General features: G+C 34.6%; 2 protein-coding genes across 2 annotated transcripts; one reads left to right on the top strand and one right to left on the bottom strand.

Moving 5' to 3' along the window:
• Positions 1 to 10,151: 10,151 nt before the first annotated feature.
• Positions 10,152 to 16,511, top strand: LOC132563537 (uncharacterized). The gene is made up of 10 exons (XM_060228279.1): positions 10,152 to 10,766; positions 11,145 to 11,243; positions 11,517 to 11,646; positions 11,978 to 12,194; positions 12,639 to 13,161; positions 13,583 to 13,769; positions 13,991 to 14,248; positions 14,564 to 14,735; positions 15,032 to 15,180; positions 15,439 to 16,511. The coding sequence occupies exons 1-10, from the start codon at positions 10,350 to 10,352 to the stop codon at positions 15,600 to 15,602; spliced, it is 2,316 nt and encodes a 771-aa protein (XP_060084262.1). The 5' UTR covers positions 10,152 to 10,349; the 3' UTR covers positions 15,603 to 16,511.
• LOC132563538 (uncharacterized) lies at positions 15,411 to 17,548 on the bottom strand. The gene is made up of 3 exons (XM_060228280.1): positions 17,170 to 17,548; positions 16,051 to 16,269; positions 15,411 to 15,796 (listed from the first exon to the last, which is right to left on the bottom strand). The coding sequence occupies exons 1-3, from the start codon at positions 17,379 to 17,381 to the stop codon at positions 15,634 to 15,636; spliced, it is 594 nt and encodes a 197-aa protein (XP_060084263.1). The 5' UTR covers positions 17,382 to 17,548; the 3' UTR covers positions 15,411 to 15,633.
• Positions 17,549 to 17,603: the final 55 nt, after the last annotated feature.

Consider the following 17,603-nt stretch of genomic DNA (forward strand, 5'->3'; position numbering starts at 1 on the left):
CCTACACCAGTCTTTTGAGTGTAATTTTTTATGTCCTTTCCCTTTTTGTAATGCGATCCCCTTCATCTGTATAAACCAGTTTCCTTAATCTGTGTGTATCAATATTTTCTAAACAAACCCCTTCCTTTGACCTGTTGAGGCCCAACACCTTTCTCTTAATGAACTAAATCCCATGGATAAGTCTTTATAACCTTCTCCGTTTTCCTTGAATCCCCCCTCCCCTCCCCCAGTTTGTTGACCTGTTGATTCCCTCACTGATTTCTTTGTTTTTCTAGTTTTACTTGTAGTAAGAACTTAAAGAATAATAAACATTATCAAAATATTTAGATTACAAGCAAGAATTTCAAAACTTAATCAATAGTATAAAGGTTTCGTGCGAAATTGGCTAATAATATCATTTGCAATTTTCAAAATAAGAAAACTATTAAAATTGGAGAATATAGATATATTAAGACAATGAAAACAAAAGTAGACTCCTTAACCAACTTCTGTGTCTTTAATCACAGTCGATTCTCTAATACATTCTTTATTATTAACAATCAGATTCTCAACATCAATATCTAAAACTATCCAATATATAGATGAAAAAAAATGAAAGGTGAATACCCTAGAAATTGTATTTTGAAATATCAGAATCAAACATGTTTACTATGTAAATAACGGTGACATCAAAGACATGGTTGCATGCTAGCATGAAGCTCGACCATCTTTGACTAAGGTGGAACGAGAAGATAGCTCTGAGCTCATTAACATTAATGTGTTACTCCTATATAATCAATGATTTGGTTGTCAACTCAAAAATAAACCAGAAGGTAATATTTTTTATTGTTCCATAATATTGTTTTTTTTTCAAATATGTAATTTCAGATAAAAATTCATGTTTAGATAAACAAGTAATACAGATCTAGAATTCTCATCCCCCGGTGACAAAAATAAGCAATTTCAATAAAATATTAACTTTGAAGTTCTTCAACACTCAAATATTTCTGTAACTTGATAAATACTAGCAGCAATATACTACTTAGCTAGGGTATACTTCTCTTTTAAGGTTGATTAGTTCAGCCAAAAAAACAAGTTAAGTCAGTCGTTCCTAGTCTAGGCATTTAAATAAATAATCACCTTCATTATAGATCTATAAAACTTAATTTGGAACAATTTAGTGATAGTTTTGTGTTGATTTTGTGTGAAAGTCACATTAGAATCATATCTTTTTAATGTTTAAAAATTAATTTTCACATTTAAATTGCTTATATGTGATTTTTTTAACAATATATTCACTTTTTACTCAGCCAAGAAACAAGTTATATTAAGACTTTACGGATGAGATGAGTCAGGACCCCTCCTGGGATACAAGGTTGTGTATGTTTTTGTTGAGAACGGATCGAAGATATCTTAATTATCAAGAGAAATCATCTCACACAGAATCCTATGTAAACAAATAAAAATTTCTTGTTTTTCTCTTTTAATATTAGCTAGGTTAGTGAGAGACGAGAGTAAACAATAAGTTTGTGAGAACAGTAGTATACAATAAGTTAATATTATGATTTCTGTCACACTAGGAAGCATACTCTTACAGACACTGTAGACGTTTCAACTGTATAACTCAAATACAGACTGGCACATACAACATACAATCATCCCTTTATTTTGGCGCTGAAGTGCTGAATTGTATTTAATTCTCTCAAGAGATTCAATAGAGATTAAAATATCATCCTATGAAAGTACCAATGTAGCTGCTTCTGTGTTTATTTTCTACAAATGGCTTGACTGCTTTCTTGCAGCCCTAAGTAAAAATCAAGACAATTTTAGATTTGTGCATAAAGATATAGATTTTCACACATTTTGGTAAAAACTACAAAATCACTCAGAAATAATGTGTTTCCTAACAGTCTGGTAGTGTTTCTGTAGCTACGATATCTGTCTATTTGTAAGAACACTTGTTGGTTCTGAAACTGATCCATTGCTTAAACAACATTTGTAAACATATTCTATCTCCAGGTACCCTTGTAGAACAAGATTGTTGAAGTCTGAAAACTAGTACTACACAAACATTTTTTCACAGGGAAAAAAAGTTAAACAGCTTTAATTAAACATACAAATGTCTCTGAGGATTCAGAAAAAAATCAAATAACCAACAAGTCTATTTATATGGCCACAAAAACTTCCTTATCCAGGGGGTCTCGCATACGATCAACACTTTGACATATAGAACAATATCGTGATTATGAATAATGGTAATTGGGTCTATTGTTCTAAAATCAATTCTCAGATACAAGCTATTGTCACAAAGAGATCAATGGCTCAGTCTCCGTATCATTTCAAAGCATCCGTCATTCATTCATGACATTTGAAGTCCTGCTAAATCCTCACAACTAGACCAATGAAACACAACATACACACAAATGATACTCATAACAATGTCCTGTTGCTGTATCCATAAAATAGAAAAAAAGAAAAAATTATTTTATCACGTAGAAACACCGCCAAACATCCTTCAATAAAAGTTACTAAAAGCTGTTTGAGAAGCAAATATCCTCCATGATATCATTAAGAATATTCCACAGCTGTCATTACTACCATTATTATTGCAAAAATCGAAACCTTGCACTCTTAATGTATTCATTTACATTTTGTCACGAAACCGTTTCGTTGCGTCCAGAATCTTTACAATTGATCTAGACAGAGTTTCCTGTTGGTGTTAATCCTTACAAAAGTACTAAGGAACTGCATGCTTATTAAAGTCCATGCTTCGCCATCCTGTATGGCGTAATTATCCCTCATTTACGTATTTTTCCTCGTTTTTATTACCGTTATTCGAAATGTCACCTGTCTTCTAACAAAGGCAATGAAATCTATTTGAGTACAGTAGTCATGTATTGTTTGATTCAGAGGTTAAAGAAAATTGTCTGTCCAGGCGGAAATATTGCTATGTCAGGCTTCAACCGTATGTGGATTCAATTTAAAGACGAAGAGTATTAACACAACATTATTTTTTTTAAAAGGACTGTACATGTTCCCTGTCACGAGTAAATGTAACCAAGAACTATGAGTCAGTGCTATAAAAATAGAAACCGCACAGAAAAACTTTTAGAACCTTCAACATCCAATAAGTTTATTTGCATGTTGTCGCTCATGTGTTTACGGAGTTTCAAGTTGAAACTGCTTTTCATTTCGTTATGAACCAAGGCAGTGAAATGCGACAGAAACTTCCGTTGTATTTCTCATCATATTAATTGTAATAAGTTTCATTTAGCTTGTATAGGCTTCTGTCTGTCCAGTTCTCATTTGAAGAAATTACATCAAATTCTGGTACAAATGTATACATATTTTGTGTTGAATAACCATAGGGACTTCTGACAATGTAAGGTCAGGAAATTATTAGCCTATTGAAAAACAAGCATATAGCACTTGTTTGTAATTTTATACAACTGTATGGATGGTGGGCTTACAACTAGATATTAGACAGATAGATGGTAACCGGTAATCAATATGGTGAAGATTAATACATATATATATATATATATGTCAAAAATCATTTTTATTTATAATTTACTCGCATCTCGTCAAATCAAGTTTTTTCTATATATATTATATATTTCTTTAATATGACCCCAAAAATGTACCAGGGTAACGTCAGTAACCAGGTTTGATTATCATAAAAACATATAGTTAAAACAGTTTTAAAGGTAGTTCTTAAATAAGTTTTGACTAAATGACATCTGTGATATATACAAATAGTACTTACCTCTCTAGCACTAAGAGGTGGGAGGTGGGATATGATTGGAGGCCGAAATTGATTTTCAAAATCATTCTGCTTCGCAATCGTTATCCCATTTTGATGCATCTGTGGAAAAAAAAGGCATAAATTTAATAATTGTTGACTCTGTTAGTTTAACATATTAAAAACCTTCAACATAATAAATACTTAGTCTTTCATCCTGACTTGATCTTTTTAAAACGCCACAGAGTAATGATATTTTCAAAGACCTTTTTTTATGTTCCTGCTCCTATGCAAACAAAAACGAAACCATTGTGTAAATATGAACCAAATTCATTGAGGGGTTGTCAAGATATAACATTTATTCGAAACATGACAGTCAGCAACGAAACGATGCTACAAAACAGACATACAGACATCCCTAACTCTGTTGTCCACATTTTGAAAATGCTAAATACAATAGAATTTTTTCTTGTTATGTTTATATACTAATAGATCTTTCCTTCATTATCAAATGTTTCCCATAATATACATTTAATTTCCAAATTCCTTAAAACATTCTGTATACAATAAGACCAATATCCCCTATAGTTTTTATTGTACCTATTGTAAATAGCATCCCTCTCTATCAAGCCCGTTCTCATATGACCTTAGCTTTTGCAGGGACCTAACATCCTAGCTGTGACAACAAAAAATAAATCCTCATTGAAGTAATTTTAAACTCTGAACCAACAAAATATAGCAATCTTCATACAGAAATATCCAACACTTCATTCAAACTTATGATCTCTGACGAGGTTTTCTGACATTTGAATCTTTATACAAACACGGAAAACTCAATAGAAATGTACTATCGGAATCTCTCGGAATCTTTTCCGCCAAATTTGTGTTTTATCCTGATAAACGCTCCCTTCTGCAGATATTTTTCAAGTGTGGGTGTTTTTTATGATAAATACAGTAATCGCAGCCTGATCCCAAAATACTAGAAGTGTATTTGAGCAAAGGTAAAAAATTATCCTTCATTCATAACACCTGAAATTAGGCATTTCTTGGTTATCACTTTGATGCTAAAAGGTTTTGATCTTAAGTAATAGTTCATTGTGTAACTGTACAGGAACAGAAAGCATTTAAAATCCAACCCCTGGGATACTATTGAACTTGTGTTGTATTTCATTGAACCAGAAACAGTCCTTTCATATTTTCATATTGCATGCTAGCACCTTTTTAAAATTCCTCAAGGGTATATTGAACAAATTTTCAATCTTAGAGATCTGTGCAGCCCTGAGAACTTGTATGAAATGCACTGGGATAGCAATAATTTGTTATTTTTGAATACAGTGCTGTGTCCTGTTCGTGGACAATGAAGTTAATATAACAGCTCTGATGCTGTTTACATATTGATCTGGTACAAAATGTCAAAAGCCTCTTTCAGTTATATAACTCGAGCATTTAGTGTGTTAAAAAGCTGTGTAGAACAGTATAATTTGTTGACTCGCAGTAAAATCCATATTACTTCGATAAATATACAAAAGTAAATAAGAAAATCGATGCTAATTTCCTCTCTTCCTGCTCAACCTAAATCAATCTGAAACCTATAGGCAGACATAGTTAGATCAATCTGTACTAACAAAGGACTTATCATATCATACTGCATCTTCAGAATCCAAGGGTTTCACCTGAACACTCAATAGGAAATATATAGTACTTGTAATGATAAGCTCTGACCATTTAACTGACTTCATAAAGACTGACCATTACTTGTCATTACAATATTACCGTTAAAAAAGGTAGGAGCTTTAGGCTCAATGCAGCTGTGAGACTCCTTTTATATGGTATCACAGAGATCATGGAGAGAGAGGATTGGATTACGGACTCCAGACAGGTATCACTCACCGCACAAACATTTTTCAAAGTTGGACTCCATTCATTATATTGAGAGTGAAACTATGAGAATTTGAAGTTGAGGGATATCTGAAGATCAAACTACATAATCAATGAATTGTTCGAAAGATAATACAAAGAATACTAAACGTCCTTAATTTGCTTTAACACTCAATTATTTATGAAATTCTCGTTAAAAAATCATGCTTCTGATAATAGGTAACATTGTTCAATTATTAATTAGTGTCAAATTTAATAGTTGAACTACCCAACTGAATAAAAGTCCAGATCATTATAAACAAAATTCTGTTAAAAAATGCAGTATCAGTTTTATCCCATGTTTTTATAACTGATCGGGTAACAGCTTTAGACAAGTCCATGATTACGTATAAATCATCGTTTTTGTTAAAACAGTCTCAATTCAAACCTATATTCAATGCTTGAGGGCAAATAATGAACAAAATAAAGATTTACACGTAGGCTACTGAGAAAATATAAGAACAAGACCATGAGTTCCAAAAGGGTAAGTGTCATTCTTCTTTTTTGACAACATCTTTCAAGTAAATCTTGGTTGATTTAAGTAAGTAATGTCTCATTTTCAAATGAAATTTTGGTATATAACTTTAGCGTTGTATCTATCCTTTCATGTGAATTATACATTTATTATACAGCTGTGTTTGTGTGTTATCCAATATATTTATTTGTATGTATGTGTAGGTACCAAATATATTCGTATCTGGTTCATTGTGCTGAATAAAAAGAAAAGTTATTGGGGAGAATTCCAGTTCCAATGTGTACTGTTCACAACTTCACAATTTTCATTTTCGATTTTCAATTACAATTATGCAATTAACAAAAACTGATAAAATTTTAATAGAAATAGCGACATTAGATATAGAATGAAATAAATATATTTAATGTCATGTCACTATTTCCATAAAAATTTCATCAGTTTTTGTTAATTGCATAATTTTCACACTAACATCTGGAAACAAACTACCCGAAGTAATTCTATGAACCATTGTCACTTAGAGTCTTTGAAAGGTAACTTTTGAAAAGTTCAATTTTTTCTCTATGATTTGCAATCACTCTTGATCCGTCATATACCTGGATGACTTATATTCTTTTTATTTATTTAAGACTGCAAACTTAAATACCCTCTTATTTACCGTCAGTTAATTTTGTATATGATGTTTAAGCTTGCGATGAAAGGGGCGGCAAAATATAACAGGAATCATACGTGCCAGCATCCCTGAATGTTGCAGCGGAGGAGACATTGAAAATGAAATGTCCACAAACGTATAGACGGAACATAATCTACAGGCCTAGCCATTTAAAGGTTCTATCAAAGCGACACGCAGTCTATCAAACTAGATCAATCCTCTACGCGTAAAGCCACACAGAAACTGTCAAAATCATCCGTGCGTGAACACAGTGAAGATATCAACAAGTTTCGTTTCGATAGTTAACTCACCTGTTTCAGAGGCATTTTCAGCGTTTCGCTGTCCGACTTTATATTATATCCATTAGTTGAATGCTACAAATCCGCACATGAATTTAAAACCGACATTTGAAAAAGAATTTTGACAAGTCGCTAAACTTTCACTCCTTTCGCCGTCACGTTGGCACACTACATTGCTTTGGAAGGCACTCCATACGCATGGGTGGCATTGATATGCAAATGAGGTGCCTTGGTGACAGTAAACAACATGGCGGGTTTCTCCCTTTCAGAAAAAGCGATCGAGGACAATTGTTTGTTTACACCCGTAGTGGAAGTATTAGACAGGCTATAAAGGCGATAAGAATGGTGGTTAGGTATTACATATATTGATCGGTATAGGATAGACCTGTACCTATAATACCTATAACACTGAAGGAGATCACCTATCACACATTAGATAATTTTTTTCTCACCTTCAATAAAAAATGGTAAAATTATATTCCCGTTTCCCTTTTTAATATTTCGTATTTTTACAGATAATTCATGTCATATGCGTGTTTTAGTGGGTATAACTTGCGCGTGCTTATTAATCTACAAGAACACGTGCTTGCTTGTGCGAGCTTTACATTATTTAAACAATAATGATGATGAAATGCGTATACGGTAGTATTACGGGGAAATACTATCCTTGAACTGTACAAAGAACATTAACAAAATACGTAAATACCATACAACGAGTTTATTCTTGCCATTTCACACAATTGATTGTAGTTTAACTGTCTACTGAACTTGTGGTGTCACCAGATGTAACTACAGACAACTGGTTTCGCCAGATATATTTTACAGACAACTGGTATCATTAAACATAACTACAGACAACTGGTATCATTAAACATAACTACAGACAACTGGTATCACTAGATATAACTACAGACAACTGGTATCACTAGATATAACTACAGACAACTGGTATCATAAAACATAACTACAGACAACTGGTATCATAAAACATAACTACAGACAACCGGTATCATTAAACATAACTACAGACAACTGGTATCATAGAACATAACTACAGACAACTGGTATCATTAAATATAACTACAGACAACAGGTATAATAAAACATAACTACAGACAACTGGTTTCGCCAGACATATTTTACAGACAACTGGTATCACTAGATATAACTACAGACAACTTGCATCGCTGGATTTAACTAGAGACAACTGGTATCATTAAACATAACTTCAGACAACTGGTATCATAAAACATAACTGCAGATATAAACATAACTACAGACAACTGGTATCATAAAACATAACTGCAGATATAAACATAACTACAGACAACTGGTATCGCTAGATATAACTACAGACAACAGGTATAATAAAACATAACTACAGACAACTGGTATCATAAAACATAACTGCAGATATAAACATAACTACAGACAACTGGTATCATTAAACATAACTACAGACAACTGGTATCATAAAACATAACTGCACACATAAACATAACTACAGACAACTGGTATCATAAAACATAACTGCAGACATAAACATAACTACAGACAACTGGTATCATAAAACATAACTACAGACAACTGGTATCATAAAACATAACTACAGACAACTGGTATCATGAAACATAACTGCAGACATAAACATAACTACAGACAACTGGTATCATGAAACGTAACTGCAGACAAATGGTATCATAAAACATAACTACAGACAACTGGTATCATTAAACATAACTACAGACAGCTTGTATCACTAGTACCCCTATATACTGTTAAGACAACTAGTACTCCTATATACTGTTATGACAACTAGTACCACTATATACTGTTAAGACAACTAGTACCACTATATACCGTTAAGAGTACCCCTATATACCGTTAAGACAACTAGTACCACTATATACCGCTAAGACACCTAGTACCACTATATACCGCTAAGACAACTAGTACCCGTATATACTGTTAAGACAACTAGTACCACTATGTACCGCTAAGACAACTAGTACCACTATATACGGCTAAGACAACTAGTACCCCTATGTACCGCTAAGACAACTAGTACCCCTATATATTGTTAAGACAACTAGTACCACTATATACCGCTAAGACATCTAGTACCACTATATACAACAAAGACAGTTGGCATCCCTTCGTGTAATCGCTGATAATTGTATACAAATAACCTTTTTTATTCGGTTAACGGAATAATTATTTGTGTACACGTTTTTGTGAGCAACAATGTCTACTTAGGACAAGAAGGTATTGAATTTGGGTTAAAATAAACATTGATGTCATTTGGTAGAGTTTTCCATTCTCCCTGCACCAGATTTAGTTTCAGTTGAGTTTCTCTTTCCGCAAGACTGCACAAGTTATGTCCCTTGCATCGTCTGCAGTCCATTTTCACATGTTCACTGGTTCTTGATCCATTCTGAATTTATATATAATCTAGAATCTAGTAAGTAATATGTTTCTTGTCCGTTCTGTTGTTCTTACTTCGTTGTTTATACATACATGTATATAATCTATTTAGTAATATCGACAGTATGGTCCAAAACTTGGTACTTGATCTTAACAAACAAATGTTCGTTGGTTGCATATTACTGGAATATATATATATATATGATCAATGAAGTAATAACGACAGTACGGACAAGTGAATTGTCAAAATTTCGAGGCAACTTGCCCTTTTATTAAGACACAAATATTACATAAGTTACATCACATACATAGAACATAAAACAGATACAAAATCATCAATCTAAAACGAGAGTGGTAGTGTAAATTTAGGTGTCTCGATAATCCCCTAGGCCGATGGACGCTGAATTTCGACGGCCATTTATAACGGACAAAAAAGTTGTTGTATGGAAGATGGTAATAAAAATATCAAAAATACTCATATCAATCTTTGTATGTATCTCTGTATCTCAAAGAGATAGTGCACTGCTATTGTTTTTTAATATATTTAAAATCCTTTTAAAATTATAAGATAGCTACAGCAAGAACGAACTCTGAAAAATAAATACTCATCGAGATATTTAACGTTGTTTGAAAAACACACCTGTACGGATTGGGCATTGACCCCGTTTTGAGTACACACAGATCTGTGACGTCACAAGGTGAACACATATACCGCGGGTACGCGAGTCAGCCATATTTATTTACATACAACTGAAGCGACCGAATGATTTTATTTCGTGTTTGACAGTGGATCTGGTGTATAATTTGTTTAATTGGGGACAACAGATAATCGAGGACAACGTTGAGACTTTACGAGGTTTCGCAATGAGCGAAAATAGGAAACGAAGTGTAGGTAAGAGGTGTGTGGCATACGGGTGTTCAACAAAGTACGGCGATGGGTTTGCCCTTCATTTATTCCCTACTAATGCCGATCTGTGTAAGATGTGGACAAATTTTGTACAAAAGAAAAGAGACAAGTGGGACGGTCCAACAACGTACTCGGCTCTGTGTGAAAAACACTTCGAAGATGGGTCATATCCTATGAAATACGCCATTCTTCGATCCATGGGTCAAACTCCCCCCAAGAAGAAGGTTCTCAATGCCGACGCTATCCCCACCATACAGACGGCAGTTCAAGCTGAGCCCATGGATGATGTATCCCAACTTGCGTCCCCACTGTTTGCGTCAACACCAAAACCAAAAAAGCCCAGATCCGCCTTCATGAAACGTCAAAACAGAAGGGTACGTATTGGGACGGATTGACCTAATGTAGGCATAGTTTTATTCAATGTTTTGAAGATCTGATTTTTAAATCTACATAACATTTTCTATATGCCTAGGTAATTTGAACAAATTATATATTAAATATTAGTGTCATCTACAAAATTGAAATGTACTTATATATTTTATGTATTTTTTTTTATTTATTTTTTTTTTTGGGGGGGGGGGGAGAGGTTGCTTGGATTGACAAATAACTCGAGATAAGCTTAGGTTTTACATTTCAATTCTACGTTGACTACTATATTATGTATGTATTTAAACCAATTGCACATAAATATGTCATTCAGTCAATCTGCCCTGACAAGTATTGAATGGTTCATATTTTCATTTTTCTTACAGATCATCAATGAGATATTGATTGATGGCCAGACAAAAGACATCAGTGGCGAGGAACCCATGGACACCGACCAAGATGACACTACCCCTACAGTTTTGGAGGTATGAATAAAGAGTCAATTTTATTCCCCCCCCCCCCCCCCTCCCCCTATGAAGAAATGAAATTGTGAAATATGGTACACAGTTGATATTAGATTATTAAACTTCATAATTAAAAAAAAAAACCTGCGTGATATTGCACCAAATACTATGGTATAATGTGGTACCGGTATATTATTTTTTTTGTGGTACCCAATTCTAATCAATATCATGCCCAAAATACATACATGTTACTGTAGAAAACAATAACTTCAACATGTTGTATATTTCATTCAGACACCAACAGTACAGAATGGCAGCTGTATTAGCATCAGTACTACTAGGACATGCGGGACACAACTGGCTTTCAAAAAGCCCTGTGCAAGAACTGTACGAGTACAAGTTACGCCATTAACTAAAGAAAAGGGTAAGACAATGCACAATACATACAACTTTATTGAAAAAGAAAACAGTCACATAATTTTTTTTGCAATTGAGATACTGATGTAGCAACCCTTCAAACAAATAGAAGAGGCCGATTGTAATACTGCTTTCTGAGCTTTATTTTGCCAATTCTGAATCGGTGTTCAATACATGTTTGACCATTGGTGCATTTGTATCCAGATCCTATTTTGTTTTTAAACTCTGTCAGATTAAGAATTTGTATTTAATAATATTTCAAAAAAATGTGAATTTGTATTTAGCTTATAAATTTTGCATACATAATTATATTAATTGATGTCATTATTTTGTAACAGGATGTCAAACTACCAATAAACCAAAGATGAAAAATGTTGAGGTACAGTGCAACATCCTGAAGCCAGCCAAAGACAAACTCAACACCTCTGTGACATCAGATGAGCTGGACCAATCATGGATATCGTCAGCCCATGGAAATGAAGCAGATGACTCGGACTACCAGCCTTCAGAGTGTGAGTCGGATGTTGGCTCAGAATGCTTGAATGATGATGACAGGTAATGAAAATGTTGGTTACTGTACAATTATGATTATGTACTTACAATCGATCATGTTTGTCACTTTGTTCATCTTTTTTTTCTCGCTATGCGGAATTTGTTTCTTGACATCTTGGAAATATTCCATCAATCTGATGTTGATTCTAGTTCAACATTTTAGGTATTCATAATTGGAAAAAAAATGTGAGAGGTCTTTCCTGATATGTAAAGAGTTGATTGCAGCAAAATGTTTTATAACTTTAAAAAAAATATTGAAATATTTGTCCATTATTAAATACTTGAAATATACCGGTGTAGTTATAAATTGTACAATTGTATTTGGGAAACTACAAAGAAGTCATATCCTAGATTTCAGATGAAATAAGCTATTTGTCAGCTATTATAGTTTGAATTGAGATTGATATGTGATGAGCCATCTATAATAATCTTCGTTTCACTTTTCAGGACTCGGAAAGAAGACAGACTATACCTTGTCAGTGAACAGAGTTTGATGAGCTTGTTCCAGGTTTGTCCACAGTGCTCATCACCCTCCCTGGGGAACATAATAAACAATGTTGGGACTCTTATAAAAGTCGAACAGGACTGTGGTGTTTGTGGACACAGTAGGTTGTGGAATAGCCAGCCACTGGTAGGGAGTATTCCTCTGGGGAACCTGAAGCTTTCATGTGGGATTCTTTTCTCTGGTTCCCTTCCAGCCAAGACCCTTAGGATATTTGACTTTATGAATTGTCCAGCCATTTCCAAGGAAACTTTCATAAAGCACCAGAGGAACTACTTGCAGCCTGCAATTGTGGATTTGTGGAAGGAGCGACAGAGGATGTATCTTGAAGAAATACAAAGAAACAACCGTCCCATATGTATTGGTGGAGATGGTCGTTGTGACACACCGGGCCACTCAGCAAAGTTTGGCAGCTACTCAGTCATGGACTTGGACCAAGGACAGGTCATTGATGTGCAGTTAGTGCAGGTAATTAAATGTAATATTATAAACAGTTATAAAGGTGAGTGGGTGGGGAGAGAAACCTTGGTTTACCATATATGCTTGTGTCCATATTCCAAACACTGCCTCCTTTCCCCAGATATTTAGTTTTGTCTCAATCAAACTTTACACATAATGGTTAAAAAATGAGAATACTTTTGCCTAAAGGTGATTGTATACTCTTATATGTATACTCTTATTTAGCCTATTTATGGTAAAATATTAGGTTTTCTTTGTGATTTATTTTACAAGTACACAACTTTGTTCTTTTTCTTCGCTATCTCAGATACCCGCAGATATTCAAATGAAATGTGGTTGTTTTAGAACTTAAGTTACATGGACTTCACCTGTGTTGATCATGATCACAAGACTTATAAATAGTTGTAATATTAAGCTGTCTCCATTTTAGAGTAATGAAGTGAAGAGTAGCTGTCATATGGAAAAAGAGGGACTGTCACGCAGCATTGCTTTCCTACAAGATCATGACATCGACATCCACACCATTGTCACTGACCGCCATGTTCAAATTAGAAAGTGGGTGAGAGAGAACATGACCGACACCAAACACTGTGTAGATGTGTGGCATGTAGCTAAAGGTAATTGTCATAGAGTGTAAAATAATTTAAATATTGCTCCAATGTTACTACTCAAGTATACATGTGCTTGAGGGAACTATAATAATTACAACTTGGACGTAGTGAATTGCTATCAGCAGTTTCGATACAAGACATTGGTCATTTATACATATTCTTTGCTCGACAAAGAAAACTGACATTTTTGAAAGCTTGGAAAACAAATTGACGCTTTTTATTTCTAGGACTTAAGAAGAAAGTGTTGGCCTTGTCAAAGGAGAAAGATTGTGGAGAGCTGAGCACCTGGATCAGAAGTATTACCAACCATCTATACTGGGTGGCAGCATCCACACCAGATGCAGATAAAGATTTGATGATGGAAAAATGGCAGTCACTTGGAAACCATATACAAAACATCCATGAGGGCCATGGTAAGAAGTTTCCCAAGTGCCTGCATCCTGACCTCACTGGACTGGAACGAAGAAAACGATGGCTGAAGCCAGGTATGTGCACTGCTACAACACTAGAATAATCTGTTGCTTAAAAAAATTGAATCTTTTCAGACTTTATCATGTATTTTAAACAGGAAGTGCCTGACCACATTGGTTTTCTCTGAGCACTTCAGTATCCTCTTCCCATGAATTTCCACGGGAGCTAACATCTGGGCCAATTTAAAAAACAAATAAAGTTGAAAAAATAAATAATTACAAAAAGAAATTTATTTGAATAAAAACAAAAGAAATAAAATCATATTTGTCAATTAAGTTCTTTATGAATCTCAATGCTTTCTGAGTTTTATGATGATACATTACTTTCAGGCACAAAGAGCTTGGAGAAATTGCTGCCTATCCTGGACAACCGACAGATGAAGATGGATATTCCGATGCTTTCGACCAACCAACAGACATCAGAGTTGGAAGGATATCACTCTGTCATCAACCACTTCGCACCAAAAATGCATGGCTTCTCCTATTATGGGATGGTATGCAGGTAAGGTTTAAAATTGATACTTATTTGTATCACTATTATTTACCAATCTTGTGCATTGAATATTATCCTAATGAGTGTAAATGTCACATTAGAAGCAAAAATATTCCTTCATGGTTTTAATCGAACTAGATATGTGTAACATATCAGTAAACCTCTGACATGCTATTTATAGAATAATCATCAAAAACCTTGCCAGAGCAAACGCATTTATGTCTAACATATGTTTTCTAGTTTTCAAACTTCAAATTGAACTTCTGTTAACTACTGTACTGATTATTTTCTTGTTTATATTGCAGACTTCTACTCGGTGCCCTTCATTACAATGAAAATGGAGGCAGGGACCCAGCAGTCACCAAAGATGGTAACACTTGTTACAACATTGTGTATCCCAAACACAAGAAAGGAGAATACACAGTCCGTGAAGTGAAAATGGAGCCAACTTTCGGTAAGTATACTAAATCGTGGGAACCCCTGGGTCATTTTTCATAACTTCACTATTCAGTTTGGGAAAAAAAATAAAATTGAAGATTTTGGGTAGGGGGTTACCTTTTAAGCAATGGGGGTATGTTTTATGTAGGAATAAAAAGTATCCGATTACATTTTGGTCGGGGGCTACATATTATGCATGACACCGGCAGTGACCGGCACTACACATAAATTAAAGGCAACAATCCATTGAAATGTCTTCTTTTTTTAATGACAGATTACGTTCAAGAGCTGCTACAAATAACAGTCAACAAGGCAACAAACACCAGAATGACTAAAACACAAGATGTCCTGATGGATGCACCTCCAGCACTATGCAGCACCTTTGAACGGCCTTCAAAACTAGAAGCTGTGTCATCAGTCCAATCCCGTTTCGCTTGAAACTAGTCATTCACAAAACCATACTTTTCATTCAGTCTCCATAATTGAAACCCCTCAATTCTTCACCATCACCAGGCGGGAATGTCTGTCGTATGAGATTTACAGCACATGCTGGAAGTGGGACTCGTACATTTCGCCCCAGAAAACCCCAGCACCATCGGACAAACTGTCGGTAGGCAGTGTAGCGGTTTCGCCTGAAAAAAGATAAACAAGAAATACAGATGCATTGTCATGTTTTCATTTTGGTATTATAAATTATAATAAATTATAATTCACAGGTGTCTTTCAGTCTCAGCACTTGAACTTGTTTGGTATTCTTACTGCAAAAGTCCAATAATAGATGAGGTTTTATAAGGGGAAAAACAAACAAATTGTCAGATAATCACAAATCTCTGTATGATATTTCACATCATATACATGTAACATTCAATGGATAGCTATTACTTACGCTGGACCATCGGGTATGTTGCCATTATGGTACTGTCTAAAGGCTTGATATGCTGTACGCAACACATACACATCTAGGCAAACAGAAGGAAATCCAGGGTGCTGTGTGATGCAGTTCAGGTGTGGAAACTCATTCTTGATGTGTTGGATCTGTGCAATTTCAGTGCAACAAATACTTTCAGGGACTGTTGGCATCTCTCGACAGTTTTCACATTTGCACCTGTAAAATAGTCATTCTGAATTATGTTTAACGCATAAGCATTGTTAGAGATTGTTATTGGAAATTGCATTTGTTATTGAAAGTTGTTTGGTATTGAAAGTTATATTTGTTACAGAGTAGTTCTACTCTAAAACCAAATAAATTCCCAGAAATACTGATTTTTTGGATTGCCCTTATTTTTTTTATTAGATATTCTAGGTGTTATTTCATGTGTTCATCACATCAGTCAAAGGATATTTTGTCAACAGGAATATTTATATGAAATAAAGTTGATTTGTCCTTGTGAAGGATTAAATATAACAAAAAAACACTAAAACATAATCTGTGTTTGTCCCAAGTGGTTTTGCAGCTTCTCCATGCTGCTCTGAAGTCTAATCTGTGTTTACTTCCTAGTTAACTTATTTGCTCCAAGCAGAATTTAGTAGTTTTCAAATGGTGTAGATGGATTTTAATATTTATTTTTGAGCAGATACAACTTCCTCTGTCAAGATGCTCTGGATATTTTCCCTACAAAACTCACCAAACAACATTACCATTGGTACACAATAACATATTTTGTAGAGATTGAGATCAGGCCTATATATATTCTTATTGACAGAATAATTAATATAATAATAACTGATAATTTATAGATGGAAAAATATATACTCAGTATAGATGTTAGGTTAACAACATCGCATATCCTTTATGGGCAAGCCGACCAAGTTCGTAGTGACGAGATTACTCGTCCAGCGATATAGTTTTATGTTGCCTGGTTAAGTTATGTTATAATATACATGAAGGCAAAGTTGACGGTTCCGTTTAACGAAAATTTTAAGGCTCAATAAAAATACTTTGGCCATTAAAAGGCCGTAAGTATCAAGGTATTCTTATATTGGGCCTTAATATAGGTCTACGTACCATTCGGTTGAGCCCAAGCGGTCCTCGATTGCCGATGGCGGATTGCCGCTTTCTTCATCGTCGTCACTTCCTAGCTCTGGCTCAAAACGATAAGGTCGAATACCTTCAGAATGCTCCACTTCAAAATCAGAAGAAGAGTATCCCATATGAAGGTCGCAATCTGATTGTGAGTCTTCTGTCCCATCGCTTCCACTATCGCTGTAGGCATCCATGTTGAATGTGTTCACCTTGTGACGTCACGATTTCATGTGCACTACACTACACACATATCCGCTACACTCTGATTGGCTTTACCAGTCAGGTGCAAACTGGGATGATTGACAGGCCATATCATCGGTCGTAGTGAATCAATTTACATGCGGTTTTCGACATTTTCTTATTTAGGTGCTAATGTCTTTCTTATTTAAATCTTATAAAACGATACACTAACACTT

The sequence above is a fragment of the Ylistrum balloti genome, unplaced genomic scaffold (genome assembly GCF_031769215.1).
Source record: "Ylistrum balloti isolate Yb309-2 unplaced genomic scaffold, AGI_CSIRO_Ybal_v1 Utg371758, whole genome shotgun sequence".
NCBI lineage: Eukaryota > Metazoa > Mollusca > Bivalvia > Pectinida > Pectinidae > Ylistrum > Ylistrum balloti.